The 22,795-nt window shown below is 38.9% G+C and overlaps 1 protein-coding gene and 3 long non-coding RNA genes across 4 annotated transcripts in view; 2 read left to right on the top strand and 2 right to left on the bottom strand.

Annotated features, from left to right (window-relative positions):
* The first annotated feature begins 549 nt into the window (after positions 1-549).
* Positions 550-3,492, top strand: LOC139995637 (uncharacterized). The gene is made up of 2 exons (XR_011802025.1): positions 550-3,075; positions 3,112-3,492. It is a non-coding gene; the product is annotated as an uncharacterized lncRNA (long non-coding RNA).
* A 3,058-nt stretch (positions 3,493-6,550) lies between these two features.
* On the top strand, positions 6,551-8,390 carry LOC139995486 (uncharacterized). Its single transcript, XR_011801978.1, has 2 exons — positions 6,551-7,161; positions 7,228-8,390. It is a non-coding gene; the product is annotated as an uncharacterized lncRNA (long non-coding RNA).
* Positions 8,391-12,567: 4,177 nt separating this feature from the next.
* LOC139995474 (pre-piRNA 3'-exonuclease trimmer) lies at positions 12,568-19,724 on the bottom strand. The gene is made up of 12 exons (XM_072019012.1): positions 18,868-19,724; positions 18,555-18,789; positions 18,168-18,446; positions 17,902-18,100; positions 17,731-17,835; positions 17,547-17,654; positions 17,372-17,468; positions 17,187-17,286; positions 17,030-17,113; positions 16,866-16,954; positions 14,040-14,138; positions 12,568-12,792 (listed from the first exon to the last, which is right to left on the bottom strand). The coding sequence occupies exons 1-12, from the start codon at positions 18,996-18,998 to the stop codon at positions 12,717-12,719; spliced, it is 1,602 nt and encodes a 533-aa protein (XP_071875113.1). The 5' UTR covers positions 18,999-19,724; the 3' UTR covers positions 12,568-12,716.
* A 742-nt stretch (positions 19,725-20,466) lies between these two features.
* LOC139995485 (uncharacterized) overlaps positions 20,467-22,795 on the bottom strand; it is a 99,119-nt gene continuing 96,790 nt past the window's right edge. Inside the window, exon 3 of the long non-coding RNA XR_011801977.1 lies at positions 20,467-20,503. This is a non-coding gene — a long non-coding RNA (uncharacterized lncRNA). The remainder of the gene's footprint in view (positions 20,504-22,795) is intronic.

Genomic DNA, 22,795 nt, shown 5'->3' with positions numbered 1-22,795 from the left:
AGCGTTACGTAAACGTCGAACAGCGTACCGACGTTTCGGGACATTTTCGCGCGAATCTTCGTTTTTCCCTTTTCTCTTTCGCTGTTCGAAACTTTCCACGAATATCATCGATCCGTTTCTTTCTAATTGTGACGTATTTAAATTTTTCTGTACGAACGATACTTTTCACAATAACGTAGCGTTTTCTTTATTTGGAATCTCAATGAAAAAATCCACATATTCTGTTTTACACGCGTCTTTATACGTTGCCAATCAATTCCACGTTAAAAATACATATTTTTTCATTTGAATTTAACAAATACCGATGACATTAAGTACGCGGTTTAATATTAATTCGTCTTAATCAACATTGTAGATTTATTTTCGTGTATTTTCAAAAAATTCGTATCTTCGAATTTATCAGGTTATTCTCTTCTCCGGCTATTTTCAACTTCTGTTTCTAAATTTCTAAATTTCCAAAATACTTCTTTCTAGCCACGAGGTAATAAGAAAATCAGAAAAACGATTTTTATTTTTTTCTGTAACTTCCTCTTCTATAATAACATTTACCACTGTTTATTAATGTAAATTAAACAACCTAACTCAGTCGCCAGTTAATAGCGTCTACCAATTTCGATCTCTAGAGATTCAACGTATTCGCGTTTACGATTCGGGTTTAATGCCTCCATCGGGCTCTGCCCCTAACGAGGTTCCATTAAGTGGAACATGTGTTTCGAAAGCTTTGATAGTCCACGTTAGCGTGAATCTCATCGAGCAGACCCTGGAAATAGCGTGGGACACGCGCTAGTTGCCTGAAACTCGACAAGTCCGATTTTATTTATGAACGTTTTTATAAATGACGTGCTAAACATCTACGATGACATCGGACGTCAGGCATCGGATGATCCATAGGATCTGCCCCGAAATGAATCTTCCAACAATAAGGAGAAACACGTTATTTCTATTAGCGAAAAGTTGAGACGTAATCTGCAATAAAATCTCGAGTGTATTTGACATCTGCGTGGCTAAAGAAAAACAAACGTGCTCGCGCAACCAGAAATTTAAACGAAACTCTGTGCTAAATTCTCTCGTATCTACCTTGTCGAATGGCACAACAAACGATACTTCCGCTCGTTCATTGAAATTTTAGGTCTGTCGATTATCACGAATTTCCACCGCGATATTTTTTCTCCCAGCCATCGTCTTTGCTACCCGATATTTCTTACCGAGGGACCGTTCTCAAATTCCCAATCGATCGAAGGTCCGATTAATCGATTCCTCCGTTAATTAAAATTTCAATGTTATCAAGAAGAGACTGACGTTGGAACTGTCGATGAGAACTGTCAGGTTTATAACTTGGCAATTGCTTGGTTAAACCAGACCTTCTCGTTTCTGAATTTCACGGAAGGCATTCGACACGGAGCATCTTAAATCGATCGTCTTTTCATTGCTCTTCACCGATGGTATTCTTCAACGTCTGCCGAACGTTCGATCAAGTCTACGTTAATCAAATAACTCGCGAACGATAAAGTTTACTTGCGAAACTTCGTATGGCTCGTTGTCAAATTTATCATTTCCGTACTTTTGCTTCTAACTACTAAAATCTCAGCGATAACGTCAGTTCGGGCGTGCAAGCGAAGCTGCCACTTGCGATCTTCCTAAAGCGGTCAGCAACGAAAAATGCACTCGAGGAACCGTGAAATAAGAAAATAATCTGAATCATCGAGAATACTCGTACAGCAGGTGAGGATCTGACGCAAGGGAAAGCAGAAGAAACAACGGAGCCGAACCGTTCGGTTCGGTCAGCCAACAAATCACGTGGAACGCGAGACGCACGGTCCCTGAAGATTTACAAGCGAGGCATCGGGAGGATCAAAGTTGAGACTTTGGATGACAGATAGGGGTTACGGGAGGGGTAGAGCGCGCGAGTTACGTCTATTCTGGATTCTGGCAACAATAATGCCCGCCAGGGACAGCGGACAGAGTAACACACGCGCCTCGTTCTCCCGCGAACAACTAATAACGCGGCTCGTACAAAGGCCGCCTGGTCTAATTTCGTATTATCCTGCGCGTCGCTTGCTAAAAATACAAAACCAAAAAGCCTGGGTACGTTCACTTTTTAACAAGGAAGCGAGAAATTTTGCCGGTTGACGAATGCTTCGACGATAACATCAAGCGAGATTGTCGACCGGACGGATGATGGAGGATGGCGAGCTGGACTCTGCTTGCAAACATTCCCGAGAATGATTTACGATTCTGTATATAATCGAAGGATATAAATCGTGCAGCTTCCTGGAAAACGAACGTATTACTGATCTATGGTTCGTTCTTCGGTGAAACTTCTCTTCCGAATTTTGTCGCGATGGTTAAGAAAAGACAGGCGAACGTTTGTCGATTTACGGTGGCTATAAACAGTATCGGCGCAACGTTGTTGTAACATTTACGTTCTAATATACCTCGGCCGAGGTATATTAAATCACGTATCGTTTAGCGGTACTTTTAAACGGCTACTAAAATTTCCCTACTGTGAAACTGAATCGTACTACTTCATTAGAAAATAAGGGTATGTGCCAATACTTGCTCTAGCCACTCTACGTCTACTTGATTTGTAGATCGGTTAACGTTCGGCTGGTTTGTGTATTTTGTAACAGACCGAACGATGTATCGGTAATTCTCTAATTTTACAAGAACCGAATTTATCGTAAAGAGCAAAGGGGTGTACATTTTGTCCCGCGAGTCCTTTTTCCAGAAATTTTTGGACGTACGATACCAGGAAGAATTTGGAATTTCGTTTAATGAATTTTAATGGCGATTAGCCTCTTTGCTGGTAATTTAGGCTTCTTTATTAGAGTTTGATGGCAACAGAGGAGGATGTGCACGTTGATGGATATACGCGTTGCAGGTTTGCGTGGTTGGAGCCGAGCAAGGGCAAGAAATCGTTGAAGTACACTTCGTCACATCATTTATAAGAATAACAACGAGACCTGTTTACTGCTAGTTCTTGATAGAAATTGGAAGCATTGAGTAGAACAGTATCTGTTCTCAGAGATGTAAATATATCGATATCGAATTTCGTTACTTGTCAAACCGTGATAGGTCGAGATACGTTCTCGAAGGAAGTCCAATTGTGAGTAATTCGTTTACGTAGCAACTGATTACAATTTCGTTCCGACAAACATGATTCCACGCGTGATACTTTATCGCAAATAGTACACAGGGTGTCCCTCTATCGATCGTACAACCGGCAAAGGGCAATTCTCCGTGAAAGAACCCAATCGAAAATACAGAATAAGATTTTTTCACATAACGCTCCGCTCTGGAGAAAATGGAGTTTGAAAATTTCTCAAGTATGCTCGCTACTCTGCTAATTTCGGACTGGAGTAGAGAAGTATCCAGGTATTGATCACGCGTATCCAATCGGCAACTAGGTATTCAACTTTACATATATCAGAGAAATTTTCCAATCCAATTTTCTCGATAACAAAGCCTCGAATAAGAAGAATTTCTTCTATATTTTTTATTTATTTTTTCACGTAGAATCGACTACTCCTCCATCATTGTACCACCAATAACAGTGGATTCCCTGTACACGTATAAGAAATTGTTTATCGGCTGACCGGTTCGAAGTAAACGAAGTACCGGCACACCGCGTACATACGCACGCAGTCGAAGAACAACAACGGGTCTTTGGCTCGTGTCGTTGCGTCACGGCGACGCATTCTTTCCGGTCGGAAGTTTGGGACGCGGAGTCGTCGTCGCCGTCGTCGTCGTCGTGTCTGTCAAGCGGTCCGTGACAGCGGCGAATCAAAGCGCGATCGGCCGCTATCCTCTTTTCTTCTTCCTCTCTATCCTCGTGCCTTTCGTCCGCTAGTCTACTTTCAGGGTTAACGCGGCGAAATATCGGTGCCGCTTATGTAAAATCTTGTACGAGTAACATTGGCATTCTAATAATAAAGACGGCAGTCAGGCCTGGCCCATGGCAACGTAGAAACGCGTTCATTACCTACCTGACCGCGTACAACGTCGCAGTCAGAAGAGTAATTTGCTGCGCGGAGAAGATCCTCGTCGCGTTAGAGGTGCTTACGACCTAAACTAAAAATACGTACGGGGTCCGATCAACGGCCAACTGGGCCAGTGAAGTAACCGTAGCTCAACGTCCCAAATATAGTCCGACATCTGTACATATAGTCGCGGAGTGCCGATAGTTGGCATCCGCGACAACGTGCAAACATCACCGACAGTATAATAGCGGCTGTCACCACGATTCCCTAATGACATACCTATCGTTGGATCATCTATCGCTCGTTCTTTGTTCCTAACGCGGCCAAATTTCCTGCGCGTTCGTCCTCTTCAAATTGTCGCAGACTCTGTCAAACTGTTGGTATAATTCGTCCTGCGTATGGACGCGTGCAGCTGAGAGAGGAGAATCCGTAGGGAAATTTTGATGGCCGCCGTATTTCGTTTTGCCCTCAAATTCTCCCGAAACTTGCTCCGTTGATATAATTGTTCCCTGTATACGGTCGTGTGTTTTCGTTGAAATCGAAAGAGGGAAATTTACAGGTTCGAAGATTTGCGGCCGAGAGATCCCAGACAATGGCGATGGCTTATTTCGATGGTACGGATGAAGTAGGTTGGTGAAGTACTTTGGGCTGGTTTCGCGGCAAAGTATTACGTTTGCTTTGGTAGCAAGTCAAAACCTTGAAATAGTTTTCAGCTTCGTGAATCGTTCAGTGCAGAAGATTTTTCTCTTTTTTTTTTCTTGGTCGTTTCTGTTAAGCAGAAAGACTTCGTAGAGTCGCAAACGTTAAAAGATCGTGGAAGAAAACTGATTTTACTTTTGATCGATATTCGTCGTAGCAAATATACGCATTGTGCAAGAAGCAAACGATCGGTGAGAAGGTAAATGATCATATCCAAGAGGCGATGAATCAACGAGCCGAAGATCCTGTCATGTTTAAAAATCTAAATGCAGACGATCTTCGATTGGTAAAACGATATTCGATTAAATATCGATGTTTGCTCAAAAAAAGATAAAAATGTCAAATGTATTAAATAGAAATTCAGTGATCCTTCGCGTTTAAAATCAACGAAAAAATTCGAATCAAATGCGAATTCTTCGCTTAGGTTGAAATCTCTCGGCTTAAGAAGAAGATTTTTCGAGGGATCTCGTCCGATGCCAGCAACTTAATTTTGCGATTATTCGCGAGCAGCGGGCCATCCTCGCGCTAGATCGTTGCCAGCAAACCTACACTATCGTACGTTTGCTTCAATTCGATCCACGACGACACGTGCAACGGTTATAAATAAATGGCACGCGATTGTTTATACGTCGATAGTGACTGACGACATCGTGAAAGTAGTCGTGGACGTTTGCATCGGACGTCTGATTGGAAATCCGCGACGCGAGCTGTAGAAGCGGAACCGTTTCGTTGCCGCGAGACGTTGATGGATCGCGCGAGGGATGCGACAAAGGGGAAGGAAATATTGCTCGCTCTCAAGGAAAATCCAGTATAAATAACGCATGAAATTTATGCACGCAACCCTGTTCCGCGATAGGAGTTCCCTCCTTTTTCCTTTTTACCTCTGAGGTCGGATAGTTCGAAGGACAGCGGTTTCCACGCGAGATCGGTTCGAGGAAAAAAAGTATCGCGGAGGTCGATCGTTCTTTCGATATTTTAGGAAAAATGCTGTTGAGAAGTGTCATTTTTTTTTTTTTTTTTTTCAAAGAAATATTCGAAAGAATGTATAGGAGAAAAGATAGGTTCGAAAAAAACGAGGAGGAAAAAGATAAAAATAACGATAAAGCGGGGAAAAAAGGAGTATTAAAAAGATGTTAATAAAAAAAAGTAGAGACTTTTTCTCTACAGAAAAATGTAAAAAAAGAATTTAAAAAATGATGTTTCGATATCTGATTCCGAGCGTCTCCGAACATTTCACTTCCACGCATTTTTATTTAAGTAACGTTACAAGATACCTTTCTTTCTATCGTCTCTCGTCACGGAGTAAGGAAAAAGCGACCGTGCAGAGGGTCTCTGACATTGTGACGAATTCCATATGACCGACACAGGAAAAGCAAAACAGAGAAAGGGAAGAAGAAACGGACGAAACCGACGTAACTACGGCTGGCGAGGAGTCAGAGATTACGTTTATAGAAGGACATTACGTAGGTACTCGAACTCGTTGTTACAGAGATTTATTTTTCATAAATTCTACGGATCATCGTCTTTCGCCAATTTCCATTCTACTCGACGATTGATCTTTCTATCGGAAAGGTGAAAGTAGAAAAAAAAAACGGTTGTTCCGTGTGCAATAAAAAAAGCGAGAAAAAGAGGAGCGTAAAGGTTAAGGAAAAAAGGGAAATATAAAACAAGAGGAAGCAAAAAAGAAAGAAGAGAAAGGAAGGAAAAGGGTCACGGCGAAGCCTGCCTTTCATTACACGTGTTTACGGCTGAACGAAAGCACCGGGTATCTATTTTTACATCCGGTAAGAAATCTGTCTGCAATCAAACACGCGGCGCCTGGAGAAACCCGTATCTGTCCTTAATCCTATTCACCCATCTATCATTTAACCTTTAATAGCGTTTTATGATCGACAAAGTATCAAAGACATCCACGCGTTTCACGTTTAATTATTTTATACGATTAATAGTAACAGCTTTTACAAAAAGTTTGCCTACAGCTTTTGCACATTCGCAAGTATTAGGTTGTCCTAAAAGAAAAACGTCTCTCTTTTGCAAACGTGCTTTTTACAACGGTGCACCTTCGTACAAACGTGAAACCAAGTCTGTGAAATGTCACGGTGTTTATCCCGACAAAACAAAATGATATAAAACAAGAAGATGTTGCGCGTCTATTATTTCCTCGTAAAACGAAAGAAACTTTTCGAACGACCTAATATTATTTCCTCTTCTCTCGGTATGCGGTAATTCGAAATATAAAATACACGATACGCATGATCCAACGTGTGGGAAACGTGTCGTAAATAGTCGTACGCGTATTTTCAAAGTATCGACCTGTTAAAGGGTTTTAATACTATTTTAATATCTCGTTCGCCGTATAGAAGAATCGAAAGTAGTAAGATTCGAACAGCGCAAAAATTGGCGCTGGCAAGCGTTCACAGCACGAGGATAAAGCGACGGAGCGTACGAGACGACGGAGGGCGAAACGGTAGCAAAACGACAGGTATTGTCCGCGGTCCTAAATTATTCGACGTTCCCTGCCACTAGTACGAACGAGAATCTTTGGCAGGTTTCGAGCAAAGGCGACGTGGAGGAAACGCAGAAAACTCTCATCTATCATGTCGAAACGTGTTACGCGCGAAAATAGTCGCAAGGATACACCGAGGTCGGACTTGAGAGCGTGGACGGGACGCCGGGCGTCAAGGGTGCGCGTGGATTATCAAGCGTACGCACCAGCTGCCGCGACACTCTCGCCATCCTCGCGTCCACTGCGAACGCGCCGGCCGCTTTCGATCGCGCCGCTTCTTTGGCATGATATTTCATTAAAAAAAAAAAAATGTTTATCTAGAAATGTGAATCGGGAAATTTCAACTCGAAAGCTTAGAAGTCGAGATATTTGAAAACTTTCACGTCCGAATGGTACGCTTGACGACTTGAAAATTTCAGTCTGGCGCTTGGAAACGCGAAGGTCTGATGTTTGGACGTTGGAAAGTTCAAGAAATTGGAAACTTTGAATGTTACAAACGGTCGAATTTAATGAAACTCTTCTGAAAATTGAAACTGCGTACGACGCTGTGTCGTAGAACGGTGCTATAAAGCCGATGGCTCGTGCAAAGACAAACCGAAAACGTTGCACGAAATTTGTTCGCAAGAAGGCCATGGTACGCTAGGTGCATGTGCACTTAAGTCCGGTATAATTCGTCGAATGATACGTTAGTTAATTGTTTTGTTTACTCGCGAACTTTACGAGACATAAAATAACGATTGTGTTATTAATGCAAACTATCAGCGATTTTCTACGAAGAATATCCGCTTTAAGATACGCTACATCGATAACCAAGAATTCATATCAACAGAGCCGTTGCATCTTCTATTATATTTTATTATAATATCTATTATATTCTATTATAATTATCCGATTAAGAAATCGCGCCAATATTAACAATTTCTATCTCGTTGAATCTTGTTCTTAATTTTCTATTAATTCTGTAGAAAGCAAGCTGTAAGTTTTACAACCTGTGCTGCGCTTACTATTCTCATCAAGGCACTGGAACTATTCATAGACAATTATGAAAGTTTATATAAATAGCTAGTAATATTACAAATGCGATATAAAGCATCTTCATTGTGACTATGCGAGTGGATCTGTGTCGACGCAGCATCTAACGAGCGTCGTGAAACGGAACAACTGTTGTCTCGACTCGAAAAAAGATTAAATTGCCAGAAACTCGAGTTCTGTCTCAATATTTTTGTTCGGCTTACCTTTGAAAGTGTAGTCGTCCAGTTTCGTCGTTCGTTCTGTGCAACGATCATTCACGATGACATTAGGAGGTGGACAATTGTATACAGGAAAATAGGCAATTTTATATTTCGAAGGATGAACGGCGTCGGGATGTCTAGGTGTAATTACTACAGCACTTAGTGTTCTGTAATAAAAGAAATTTCTCTTTATTAGATTCCATCTTTGAGAGTATCGAGATTGATTTGCATTAAAATAATTACGTAACATATTTCGCAGAGATGATTAAAAAATTAGAAAATGTGATTATTTAAGGAATAAAAATGGAGGATGAACGAAGGAATGGACATTATACGTTCGACGATTTTGTTTAAAGCGTGTAAAAGATTAAAAATGTTCATTGACGGTCCGAACGAAGCAAAGTCTATTTAAACAAGACGAATGTGCTCAGAAGTATTTATAATTCCATGCTTCTGTAAAACGTTAGATTATTTTTGTGTTGGTTTGATCGGAGAAGACGTTACGTCTGCCATCCTGAGACGAGACAACGCGCCCCAAGGTGTCTAATACGATACTTGTCTTTATCCTATACAAACGTAACAAATTCGCGTACCATTAGAATTTGAAGAGAAACGTATACGATCGCGTTTAACCCGTAAGATAATTATAACTCTAAAGAAATTTTCATTTTCATTTATTTCAGAAGAAAATAATATAGACCTGTCTAATTTATTAACATGTGAAATTTCATAATCGAAAGAGTAAACGTCATTTAGGTGATCACTGACGTCTGACTTTTGTCTCTAAAGAAATCGTGACGTCACGATATATCCTTGAAAGAGGCGCTATTATGGCCGGTCAAGCCTACGCTCTAGGCCAGGGGCTAGGCTAGGCTATTTCCGCTATTCAGCTTATGGACAAAAATAGTCCTAGAGAGGTTTCGAACAAGAAGCTGCTGGGACCTCTAGTACCCCTCCGTCGGAGAAAGATGATTTTCGTACTTCCGCCACTTCAATCGAACCTCTTCAATCCATCTCATCGTCCATTTCCCTTATCTGTGACATTTCGAGAGCAATATTCTTTATATTCGATAATTTCCACCAGTCGTCCATCCGTTAATCTCGCTTCCTCTCTTACAGTTTAATCTCTAGCTTTTACAATTATACAGATAGAAGCAAAGTATCCGAGATTTCTCAAACAAACTTTAAACAATTAAAGCGACACTAGGGACCAATATTCCCGCACGAAATTTTCAATTTTCTTGGACAAAAGAAAACAATCTTCTACCAATTTCCTTCTACAAAGAAACATCCATTTCCCTGCAATTTCCCTGCCATTTGTATAGGATAAAGATCAACGTTCTTTAAAGAGCCGAATCAACGAGACCTTCGTTCGTTGCGTTTCGAGAACAGAGCTTAATTACACCGATGTTATCGATGTGAACGCAGACGATTTACAATTATTTCGGTAATCGGTGGAAGCAATTAATCTCGGCGCACCCACATAATCGCGTTACTCTGTGTCAGCGCAGGCGCGCGTTTCTCCCCGTCGAAAACGGCTATTTCCACCGTCGGCGACGCGCGACAGGTGCTCGGTCCATGCCAAAGCAAAAGCGCAGCCTGGCCCACACCGTGCTCCCGTGAAACGCTACGATTCTCGGCTGCACGAGTGATTTCGAAACCGTGAGACCAGAACGCCGACGTGTGGGTATTTTCAATCGTCTCTTCTTTTTGCTGGCAGTGCGTTCAACGGTCCGACCGACTCGCCTCTCGTCCTGGCCGGACCGATAGGTGAAGGCGATCGAATCGAGTCACCTCTCGACGTATTTTTGGGCAGCCACGTGATACCGTTTTCCACTTTGTGCACGAGTTACGAAGTAGGTCCTCGTCACCGACTATCCAGATTTTCTTTCAAGCCTTTTTTTTTTTGTTCTTTTTTTTTTTATTGATTCTTCTGTAAAATCAGGATCACAATTTGCGACTCCATGATTATCCACGATTAGATGAGATCCACGATTACCCTGTCGGTTTAGATCAAATATACAAAAAGATTCAGTGGCTAGTGAAATTTACAATTCATCTTGACGATTAGCTTCTCGTTTTAGAAAAAAATCCGTAGATTAAGAACTAGGAATTATACTGAGAGAAGTGTACGTGCTATAGCCTCGGTAGAATCGGTCGATCGCTCAAGGTTACCAAATAGTCGTCTTCTATCTATCACACGCCCTCACCTTTCACCTCTTCCATGTACTAGACGAATGCACCTAGCAAAAGAAGAGCAACGGTAAGAAGGAAATTACCTTAACGACCAATGAGTTAAGTTTCCATTTGTCTGGTGAAAAACGACGGTTAGTAATCAACGTAGATTCCCAAGAGGATGCGAAGGAACATCCAAGTAGTCTAAGGATGATCCGAATACAAATTGTACCCGATGAGACGAGAAAATAGCGAATTTGGTTAACCCAGTTCCATAGACCTCTTTGCTGGCGCTCGCGACCTTTATGTTCGTCGTTTAACCGATCGAAGTAGAACCCAAAGAGACAGAGCGTGAGATCCATCTCGAAAGCTGCTCCACCTGCCACCGGACACCAGTGTGACCAGGCTGACCGTCCGGCAGCACGCCTACACAAATTGCTACTGCGTTATTTCGAGTGATTTAGCCTTGGGTGGCGGCCAGAGAAAACTTTTGAAATATCGGGGAACGTTTGGTCTCTTCCTTGGCCATCAGGATTTCAAGATAAGCACAAAGTAGCACAAAGTGGTCCGCGAGTAACAGCAACGAGTTCGCAACGAGAACATCGTCTCGTTCCGTACTATGATACCTTGTCGTTAGGAGGATCGATATCATCTGGTTCGTCCTGCTTATCCGTCTTCATTCTGCGAAGAATAATTCAATATAATAAATACAATTAAAAACTATTCTCTGTAAGATTTTGTTGAATGTTACCTACGTTACCGCTTGCTTAAGAAGTCCACACACACGATTGAACGTCGTTTGATAGTAACAAGTCGTTGTTCTAGAGTATGAATGTCAGACCATTTGCCAAGACTGCAACGAAATTTACGATACAACCTGTCACGTGTTACTCTTTGCCCTTTGTTTTCGTTTAATAGTGCGAGAATCGTACATAACCACTCGAATATTGCCAATACGTACATCTTCATTTTCTTTACAATATCCGACTCTTTTAAGAATTTCCAAGCCTAAATCGGTCGGTGCGTAGCAACGATAAACGTTATGTTTAACTATATTCGAGCAACATTCTACTTGTAAAAAAAAGGTAAAAGAGTGCAACACACTGAGAGAAAGCATAATCGAAGAACTTTCCAAATATCTAACGACGCGCGCGCTTATGTATGTGTGTATGTGTGTGTGTGTGTGTGTGTGAATAAAAAAAGAAGAAAATACGACCGATCGAAATTGCAATGGTTCGCAACAAAGCCAGGGATAATTGGATTTTTCGCGAGTGCACGGAGGTTTGGCACAACGGTGAATAGGTTCCTTGACGAAAACGAGCTCTGGCCCGGAACGTCGACAAACCAGAACGAGAAATAATAATAACAGCTCACGCAAAGATTCCACTCGCGATTTCGATCTAACATTTAAATAGATTTTGCGGCTGGTGGTCGCGTACGAGCGTAAGAAAGGAAGACAGAGACGGAGGCACTCTTTCTGGGTTGGCCGGCCAGTTGGAAATCCAATCGAAGCTTGTTTTACTTTCTCATTTTTACGATGCTTATTTTCATTTCTTCTTTCATGATCTCTTATATAGATTCTTATGCAAGAGAATCGTGGTGTAATCAATGAACGTATTGAAATGCTGTTTTCTTGGTAGTACTTGATCTATGAATTGCAGTCCCATCCGCACGGAAAACTATGATTTTGTTTCTTACGTATAATGCTCGTTTCATTAATTCACTTTGCTTTCGTTATATAGTTACATGGTTTCATAAAGTAAGTTTCAGATAACTATATAGCGTACGATTTGTAACATTGCGCTGTTCGCTTTGTATAGTAAGACTCGTTGTCTAAATACAAGGACAACTAAAAAACGATGCCAAATGACTGAATAATTTGGCCAGTTTCTTAATATAAAAAGATATATTAAAGACATTATCTTCGAACACGTGTACATAATTATTTGATATACAGATGGATCGCGTAGAAAAATAAAATTGAATTTTTACTCTGTATCTCCTACCATACGAAAATCAATTGGAACTATCGTTTCGTTACTGGGGTTTACTTTTGTAACGTTGCCCATTATCAATATGCATAAGGGATTATACATAGAAAAGGATTGTTTCTCGTTGTTATTATTACTGTTTGATATACGTTTTAGAAATATTTTTTAACATCCAGGCAAGAATACCTCCGGACAGAACAGCTCCGCTCCTGCAATTAAAAATAATTAGTTCCTAATAGTTATATAGATACGCTACATTTATCAATAGTTTTAATCAAAATCGTCTCGATCTCGTTCGACTTCTCATAGTTAAAAAGCTAAAAACAGTTATGGAATGTAAAAATATCTTTAAAAGCTCGAAAGCTGAGAAAATATAAAAAACCTGGACATTGATTTTTAGAGAAATATCGACTGGCTAAATATAAAGGTATCAAAGATAGAAATGGTCCTCGTCCCATATGATTTCATCCCATCATGAACGATCAACGCGGTGTCGATCGTTTCGCTCGAAATTCATCAGTAGCATAAATTCTTAATCGGTTGCATAAATTCGTAATCAAACGTAAAACCGTACGATTAATACGCGATCCATGACGAATCGTTATATAACGCTCGTTTCGAAATCATCTCGATAGACATTGAGAGCCGCATTGAATTCGACAATTTTACAGTTTCAACATCGAGTAACGATGCGATGGGCGTCGCGAGGGCCCAGCTTCGCAACAATTGGCACCGTGATCTCCACTTATGCATCTACGGCAATCTTCGTGCTAATTAGAGATTCTGCGGTGGCGCACAGGCCTGTGGAAGGGCCATTAATTTGTTTGACGTAACGCGGACAGCCTCGTTTAAGCTGAAACACGGCGATCAAATTTAGGGCTCGCCGGTGTCGAGACCGAATTTCAATCGTGATCGTGTCATCGAGGGGCTCGCGCAGAACCTCGCCGAATTAGTGCAATTCCCAAAATGGTCACGCGTGACAGCCAACCAACCGTTTAACGATATATCGCAGGACGAACCCGTGGGTCTTGTCCGTCTTCCTCCGATAGGATGAATCATTGTACTTGAAGATTTTTTTCTTATGAAATAACTATGTAACAATATTTGAGTTTAAAGAGTACGATTATTTGTAAATTATTTCAGAATCGAAATGATTGAAATCTGAGATGTTCCGTACAGTTTAGTACAGCAAGGATATTAATAACCAATCCTGGCCTTCGACAATTACGTTCTAATTAAGGAACATCGCATATATAAAGAATCGTGGGTAAATTGAATTCGTGACTCTGATAATTCACGAGCAATAAATTATAAATTATTAAAATTCTATAGGCTTCCTATCTACTTCTACGTTAAATTCGCCTGCAAAATTCTACGTTCTAATAATAATGTATAGATATGTGTAGTATGAGAATATAGAGAAGCACGAGAAATGGGAAATTTTGCAAAAACGTACCACAAAAAAATGGTCATGGCCTTGGCGTGTTTTATGCGGTTGTACCGTGTCACCTGTAATTCCTCGCTGCTCTTGAATCGCCGCAATATCTCCAACGCGCTGCAACAGAATTTTTCAAGCGACCACGATTTATAATACATTAATAATACATGGGTAAAAATAATGTCATATCGATTACGTTGAGCAACCTGGCCTGATCGACGCGCGTTACAAGGCAAGCTTGGGTTACTATTTTATTAATAACATTAATAAAATCAACAAATAAATGCTTGCTAAATCTTGTGCAATTCAATTTTCCACTATCTGATCGATATTCCTTTTATACATTTAACCATTGTGTTACTTGAACGAGACACGCTTTAGTAGATTACTGTTAAAAGATTTATAAAGGAACTTGTAAAGAATCTCTCGTACTAAAAATGAATAATAAAAAATGTAAAAATAGAAATTCATCATATCGAACAGTATTATGGGATAAAGTTTTTTTTTTTTTTACAACGAAATAGATGAATATTATTTGGCATTCGTGGTACAATGGAAAATGGCAAAGTTAAACTCAAACGATTTACAATTTGCTAAAGTAATTTTTTTCTGCGAAAATCGACTAAAAGATTTGTACGATTATCAGGAATTACGCGATCAAACTTATTGAACAACGACGGTCATTGAATCATTTAACTGTAATAATGCGATGCACGCGCCGATACAAAAGTTGTCCAGTAGGAATGATACACAGACACGCGGGAACGCTTGGAAAAATGCCAGCGGCAAGGAAAATCTAACGCGAGTGAATTGTGTCGAACGCTTAACGCTTCGAAAGAAAATGCATCGTGCTCGTGAAATGCAATACTTGATAGCGAAGCACTACATAATTCATTTCGATCTAATTCGAGCTTGATGAAGTCAGCTGATTCGCGTGCATCCCCGATGACGAGTTCTATGGGTTGAATGATTTCATTTAGCGTACAAAGTTATTGTTTCGCGGTTCCAAGCGATTTGCTTTTATCGTTTCTCAAATGTCCTTCGATTTTCCGATTACGCGTATATATTTTACGTGTATGGATATTGCAGATAAAAAATTTAAAAAATTCCACATTTCACATTACAGAATATTTGTATCTATCCTTATTTTACGACGCGTATCTTTTGTTTATCTGTATATATTATACACTTGAATATATTATATATCCTATTAATAGTATAATTAGGAGACAGTTAAGCAAACCATTTTCCGCCAAAGCAATCGGAATACTACAACGTTCGCTTAATGAATTCCATAGGGAATCGCTACCAAGTGGTAGGTGGAACAATAAACGTTAGGACGAGATCGGGTTTAAAACGGTAGGGTGCAGTGATTTTCCGACAGCTATGCTCATTTATATGCATAAGTGCTCGTTGTTCCGATAGCTTGGCGAACGAAAAGTAAACGGGCTTCTAATGGATTTGATATCGATGCTGATGGTGGTTTGTGATTTCAAGCTGTCTGAATTAAGAAAACACGATCGATTGATCAATCGATCCGGCCGGAGAAATAAACCGCAAGGAAGAGGGAGTTAGAACAACTCGATACTCGCATGAAATAAGATTCATCGATCACGTTGTTGTATTAACTACTTGTCAACAAGTTATATACGTTATACCATATTCACGTTGAAAATCAAGCGATGTTCTGAAACAGCAAATGTAATTTTGACTTTATACATACAATGAAATACAGAGTATTCGGTATATTAATCGAGCGAAATTAGAGTTTGTGTAATATTATTTTTAAAAATATATCTTTGTATTCAGAAGAGCGTAATGTATGTCAAATTATAATTTGATATAAGAACTTCAATGAGATCCGTACTATCTTTAAGGGATCTTAGGTCGTTCACCTTTCCCACTGATATTTATAGTTTTGCTGCTGATGCTCTGCTGACAAGACGTACGATTATAATTAATCCGTTTCCGAGTAATGCTATATCGGTCTCGTTACGTTTTAACAGCGTAGCAAGAAAGACAAGATTTTATGCTTTTGATGGTACGTATTTATTCGAACCTTGAAGCAAACGTCTTTCGATCGTTGCTTCGTCGAGGAGAACTATATATAATGTTCGCATCCAAAATCACACAAGACAATACGCGGCTAAAATATTAAGAGTAAATTAACTAGGACAAATTTTGGCAAAACGAAAATACGGTTACGTCATATAAAATCACGTGCATCGATATCACACTTTGTAAGTGCAATGATGAGTATACGTGGTTGCCCTTGGATAAGATCCAAAATAGTTCCGGCACCTTACTTCGAAGCAGCTTCATACTAAAATACCAACTGCGTACTTAATACCTAATTATATTTGCTTAATGCGTGAGAGAAAATATAACGGAAAAATGAAAGACGACCGAAAGAATTAATATCAACGAAAATCTCGCATGTCACGAGTTTTCCACGGATTCACCGTATTTGCCCCTTTCCTTTAATCTCACCTCATTGTTTTGCTAACCTGAATACCGTGATGTGTAAAACGTGAAATACGAGTTTCTGGGAGCTTGTCTTGTGTCAGTTTGACGGCCAACCGTGAAGATATTTATGCTGGACGACAACGAGGTTTAAATTTGTTTCAAGCTAAATAAGCTGATTACCTAAAAGTACTTACGTAGATTCGTACTTTATCATTTGCGGACTGTCGGTCGTCTTGTTCCGTTTGTTACTAACTCCAAAGAGTGACGGAAATAGGACATTTATTGTATTACGGATCGAGATTAAAAATCTTTTGTGAAATGTTTTTGTCTTATGTAACGATAAGACGCACTGTTGATAAGTTCAAAAACTATACTTACGTATTGTGGCTTGAGACAGCTACTAAAACGCGTCTCCGAGCAAAAGGCATTACATCCACTGAACCATAAGATGAGAATTTCTCCACCAACTGAAAAAAAGTCGTTACTGATCAAAACAATGTTGGAAGTACAGCCTTCAAATACAATTTCATGTTTGAGAATACCTGCTTAATATCTAGAGATGGTGACTTCAACTTAACATGAAGCCATTCTGGTCTCGATAACACTGGATCTTCTCCATCGAGTTTCTGAAATGTTTATAGTACAATTAAAGTATTATCTTATGTATTTTGTAGTTATGAAAAAATATATTTTTCCCACCATATGCACTTCAGTGCCTCTTGTTATATTTATAGAATTTATAAAATCTTTTACACTGCTCATTAACTCAGAATGGGACGCTGTCCTTTCTTCTAAACCCCTAAAGATAATAAACATTATTCATGATCGATTAATCTATATTATCATATGTTACAATGTAAATATTATATGAATATGAAGCATACGTCCCAAATTTCTTTACACAAAATATATGTGCCATTTTCACAAATACATATCCACAAAAGTAAGAATCCCACCCAGCGCTATGATAATTCTTTTTATCTACAATATAGTTTGAAATGAGAAAAAGGTGTCATGTAATACAATAGGGTTTAACAAGTCATCATAAAATTAAATTACGTGAAAATTCTTCATTAAAGATAATCTCTGGTGAATTATAAGTTGTAATTCGTCCATTAGTTGTAAAATATTCGTACAAAATATTCAATGAATTTATTTTCCAGTTTACTTAAAAAAAAAAAAACATGTTCTCCTGTTTATACAGATACATTATTGGTCTACAATTTAATTTAATATTCTTTACCTTCATCTTTACTATATAATTTTCGCAACTCAAAACTTAAGAATTTTGTGTCATATATTTGTGGAAATAATGTATGTATATTACTTTTGAATTCTTTGTATGAATCTAAAATACATACAAATTAGAATTATATGATTTATCAATTATTGTTAATATGTATTCGTTTAATACCTGGTAGTGGCTTATAGAATTGTTGATGCATGAACATTAAATCCAAAAGTATATTGTGCCCTATTATCGTTTTCTTACTAGAGGCCAAAAGTTTAAATACTTTGGAAAAACCTAAATACATATCTAGCAGTACTTCTTTCAAATTATCCTTCTTGAACAAATCATCCTCTGCATTATTCGATATTTTCATAACATCTATCTGAAAAACAGACGATCTTATATAATGTTTCATTAGTATCCAAAGAGAAATAATATTACATACGTACTGATTTATAGTCTATTGTAGTCCAAATATTGTTGTAATTATTCCTTAAGTCTTTATGTAATACATATTGTACCATAGGAGTGATAACTTCCAACTTTAACGGTGCAGTTTCTAACTTATTAGAAATCCATTCGCAAACCTTGCTCTTGCACTCTTTGAAATTTTCTTCTTCGTCGTAGGATAAAAGTGATAAATAATTTTCTACATCGCTTTGCTCTATGTGATCGTGCAGTAACTTCTCATCTATTTCGTCAATGTACGAAATACCTTCGCATATGAACTAAAAAATATATTGATATTTCTATGACAGATTTGATACTGCTAAGTTAAAAAATTTGCCTAAGCGAACATACAAACATTTTACTCCAATTGTATTCTGAGAGCATACTTTATTAAAGTCGAAGCCATGTTTATAAAGGAAATCTATCGCTTCCACTTCCCACGACAATTGTCTATTTTTTGATGGTATAGATCTAGGAAACAAGTAAAAACTAAAGCTGTCCGCTTTATAGGCATTCTCATAGGGAACACGATAAAAAGTTGTAATGCCAAATTGTACAATTACGAATTGCTGAATGTTTCTCTTCCATGATATGTAACGATCATTGAGAGTATCAAATAAACTGAAATACAGAAAAGATTAGTACGAAAAGAAGTACAATTAATATTAAGATAACCTTTCGATCCTGAGTAAACCTAACCTATTTTTCAAATCTCTCTCCGAATGTATACCTGACATTTCAGCATCTATCGCAATGAAAGCTGCATTGTTTATAGCATTCTCTATCCGTGGATACACAGCATCAAAATTGCTATTCAAAACTTCATTCATGTTAAATTCTGTTTGTTTAGTACACAGTAACTCTAACTTTCAGCGAATAATCGCGTGAATATAACCTAACTGATCCACAGTACTATTTGGTTACAAAAAATGAATATCGCAATCAAACGAAATCACGAAGTTTTATCTGATCCAAATTTTATTTATGAAAATATGATTAGTTAAAAAAATTCTTAAAGATTCAAATATATTAATACCAATCAGAAGAATGACAAGATGATAGACGCTGGAAATACGGAATCGAACATGATCGAAAATAGAATTATAAATTAGGAACCAATACATTACAGTCCACCTTTCTTATCCTTCAATTTATCGTGTTTGTCTATTGTGTTTATATTAGTTCATCAAACAGCACCGTTAATTATTGTCTAATACATTTAATCGCTCATATAAAATACTCGTTCATTGTATAAATTTCCGCAATTTATTAAAATATAATATAATATATATAATATATGAAAATTATAATTATAGAAACTAAAAATATATATGATCGGCTTCAGTTGAGGCGCTTAAAACTTTGAATACGGACATAATTAATCGAACAATCGATCACAACAGAAATCACCTACTCAACGGTCGTGATTAATACATTCCACTTTCTCTAACGAGAGTAAATTTACAGTAGCGGCTTATTAATTTCTTAATTAGCAGCAACAGCTTCATTCAATTCAAATTCAATAGGTAGCTAAAGAGAGGAAGAATTTGGACGTGCTACGAGCAAAACTCAACTCGACAATCTCTTTCCCAAAAACTTTCCAAATCGAAAGATCGTTAAGAAGCTACAACATTGTCAGTGTGAAGTAACGAAACGATAAAGAACGAGTGTACCGCCGAATCGATCAAACAATTCGCTCGAAATAATCGACTGAAAATCATCAAACAAATAAATCAATTAAACGTATATCTATTTCGATGCGGTCATAGCGTACAAGGAATTTTATGTAAAGCAATTCGTTAACTAAGATACGAAACTAAAGGCAATACCGACTTCCTTATTACATATCAACATCCTTTCGTACACGCAGCCTTTTTCGTTCGTGCAGGTCAGTGCAACATTCCCTTTCGAGAATCATCGTCGTTGTCAGCACTCAGCCGCGTACGAAGCATCGAACGATCGTGAACAGTCTTCACGTGTTTCGCGACAGATAAATTCTTTATGCAAGAGCAAAAAGTGTCGGAAGCGCGCGCAACTGAGTTGGTAAACGTATGTTTCCGCAGTCGAAAGATCTTTCTTTTTAATCGGCATACAACTCTCTCTCTGGCAATGAACTTGCCTCTAACGTGGTAGCCTAGTGTATCCGCGGCAACGAAACTGGCTAGTTCGGCCTGTTGACCGTTTCGATCCTTCCTTTCGATACTTGAGCCGAGTGCACGTCGTCATTGAACAGACAGGATCTTTGAACCGAGCCAGAGTTCGTCAACAATGTTCTTCAGGCTCGCTGTATTCGTCGGTCTGAGCTCCGTCGTCGCAACCATCATCTACTTGACGCCTATACCAGGTTGGTGTATCTTTTCATATTTTCCTTCTTTCTTTCATTTCTCGGAAAATTGATAATTAATCAAAGTACGCGTGTCACGTGTTGTTGAAGATCGACTACATGAAAGTGGAAAGTAACGTTCGTCGTATTTATTATGCGTGAAATGAATTAGGAGAATGGCTACTTTTGTTGCGAATACACGGTGAAAATGGATTTACTCGAATCACCGCAGGCGATTGTTTTCGTGATTTTACTCTTCATCTCGTTCGAAGTCGAATTTCCAATTTTAATGTGAGATCTATGCGTTCGTAGTGTACGAGGCATTATAATCGTACCTTTTTTGCGTTAGATTTTGGAAGTGATAATTTCGTAATTAACGTGGTTTGTTGCTGATATGTACGTCTTTGTTGCTCTTTAGAATTGTACCAATGCGAACGATACTTATTTGGAAAATTGAAAATTATGCAAAGCGTTCTAATCGAAGTTTCGTAAAATTCGAAAATCACGGTAAGAAGGAAAATGAGTTACGTAGCGAAAGAAATAAACACTCAGGAATACTGATAGTTCATGCTTATCGAACGTGCAACCGAGTTGCGTTCATAAGAGATCATCGACATAAAGCAGAAAATATTTCGCGTCGAATTCACCGAGGCGAATGACCCCGAGCTAAGATTCAGCAACTCAGATATCGCTACGTAAGGATATCCATCCACAACGAGTAATTATAGGTACGATATTATTAAGGAAAAAAAAGTGAAATAACCGTTATGTATGCTAGATGCGATTCAACTGGTCGCGTCACGTCAGTTCATCCTACCATTTGATATCGTAACTCGTTTTATTATGAAACTAAAACTATCTCCTACATCTATCAAAATATCTTTGCACGTGCAACGTTCCAATATATTTTCAAGTTTCCTGTACTTTCGGAACATACCGGACTGCTTAATATCTTTTTAGTATTTTTATCTTCGAAAAGCATCGTCGGTATCTTTCCCATTATCAGACAAGGAAGTAAATAAGCAAACACGAACTTGAAAAAAGGAATCGTTAAATTCGTCAATATAAATTGGTACTAAAGCTTCCGAAAATCGATCTTCCTCTTCCATTTGTTCCAATAAATATCTTAGGGCTACCAACATCTCAACGCGAGTGAAGCTGTAAACACGCATACGTTGATCGAAATGGTCGAAAGTTGCGCGAGAAAGCGCGTCGTATCGTTCCTATCCGCTTCTCATCCCAATACGTAGCATCTTCGCTTTCTTCCGCTTTTGATATCAGTTCCTCTACGACATTAAACTCCTGTCCCGTGTACTAGTTGTTACCATTCGAGCCAATTTCTATCTTTACATATACACACGGACCATTATCCTTTATTCGTACATGAAATCGCGATCGTGTAGCGCTTTACTTTCACCCTCGAATAACGATATCGAGCATCTAAACGGTACACACGCTTCTGCAAACTCGCACTACGATCTCCTCGACACCCGGTCTTTTATTCGTGGCCACCAGAAAGGTTACAGGAAAGTTTAATCGATTCCTGTTCTCGCAGTATCCACCGATAAATCACTTTCTTTTTCGAGGAAGAAAGCGAACGATGAAGTCATCTTGGAGAATAATTAAAAACAGGATGACAATCGATCGAAACCTGCTTTCGGGGAAAGTAATTCGCAACAAGTTGCGTAACTCAACGAGGAAGAAAGTTTTTCTTCGTTGCACGTTCTTCTTACAGACAAAGACACTGATCCTAAGCTCAAGGTTTTGCTCGGTTACGATCGCGAGCAAAGATCGTAAGCGACAGAAGCTCGTTAATAGAAACAAGAACGCAGCTTTGACATCTCTGCAGCGTGAAGTGAAAGCGAGCGAACATCGTAAAGCGATTGTTCCCGACTCGCGCATGAACGCCTCGTTGTATTTTATCATACCTTTTTCTTCATAGATTTTTCTAACTTTTTCTCCGTTAGTCTGTTTTCTTGTATCAACGGGGAAATTGCTTTTATGTGCGATAGAGGTCAATTAAAAAGACGTTAAGCGATCCTTGGTGAAACTTAAAACGCGCGCGCTGGTATCCATTTCATCGATCGGCTTTCTAACGGCTCTACCGTCTTGGAAACGAAACACCATGGCGACAAAAGGAAAAGACATCTTTGAGTTCGTAGCACGCTGCATTTCCGCGTCTAACTTTATACAGGCATTTCAAACGCTTTCGTCTCGTAAATAATTATCGATATAGGTCGCTCTACTGTGAATATAACTATGCACGGGAAATTACTGGAATTAATTCAGAACATACCGCAACCA

The sequence above is a fragment of the Bombus fervidus genome, chromosome 16, assembly GCF_041682495.2.
Source record: "Bombus fervidus isolate BK054 chromosome 16, iyBomFerv1, whole genome shotgun sequence".
Classification (NCBI taxonomy): Eukaryota; Metazoa; Arthropoda; class Insecta; order Hymenoptera; family Apidae; genus Bombus; species Bombus fervidus.
Note: the sequence above shows the minus strand (reverse complement) of the source record. Positions and strands in the feature narration are given on the sequence as shown.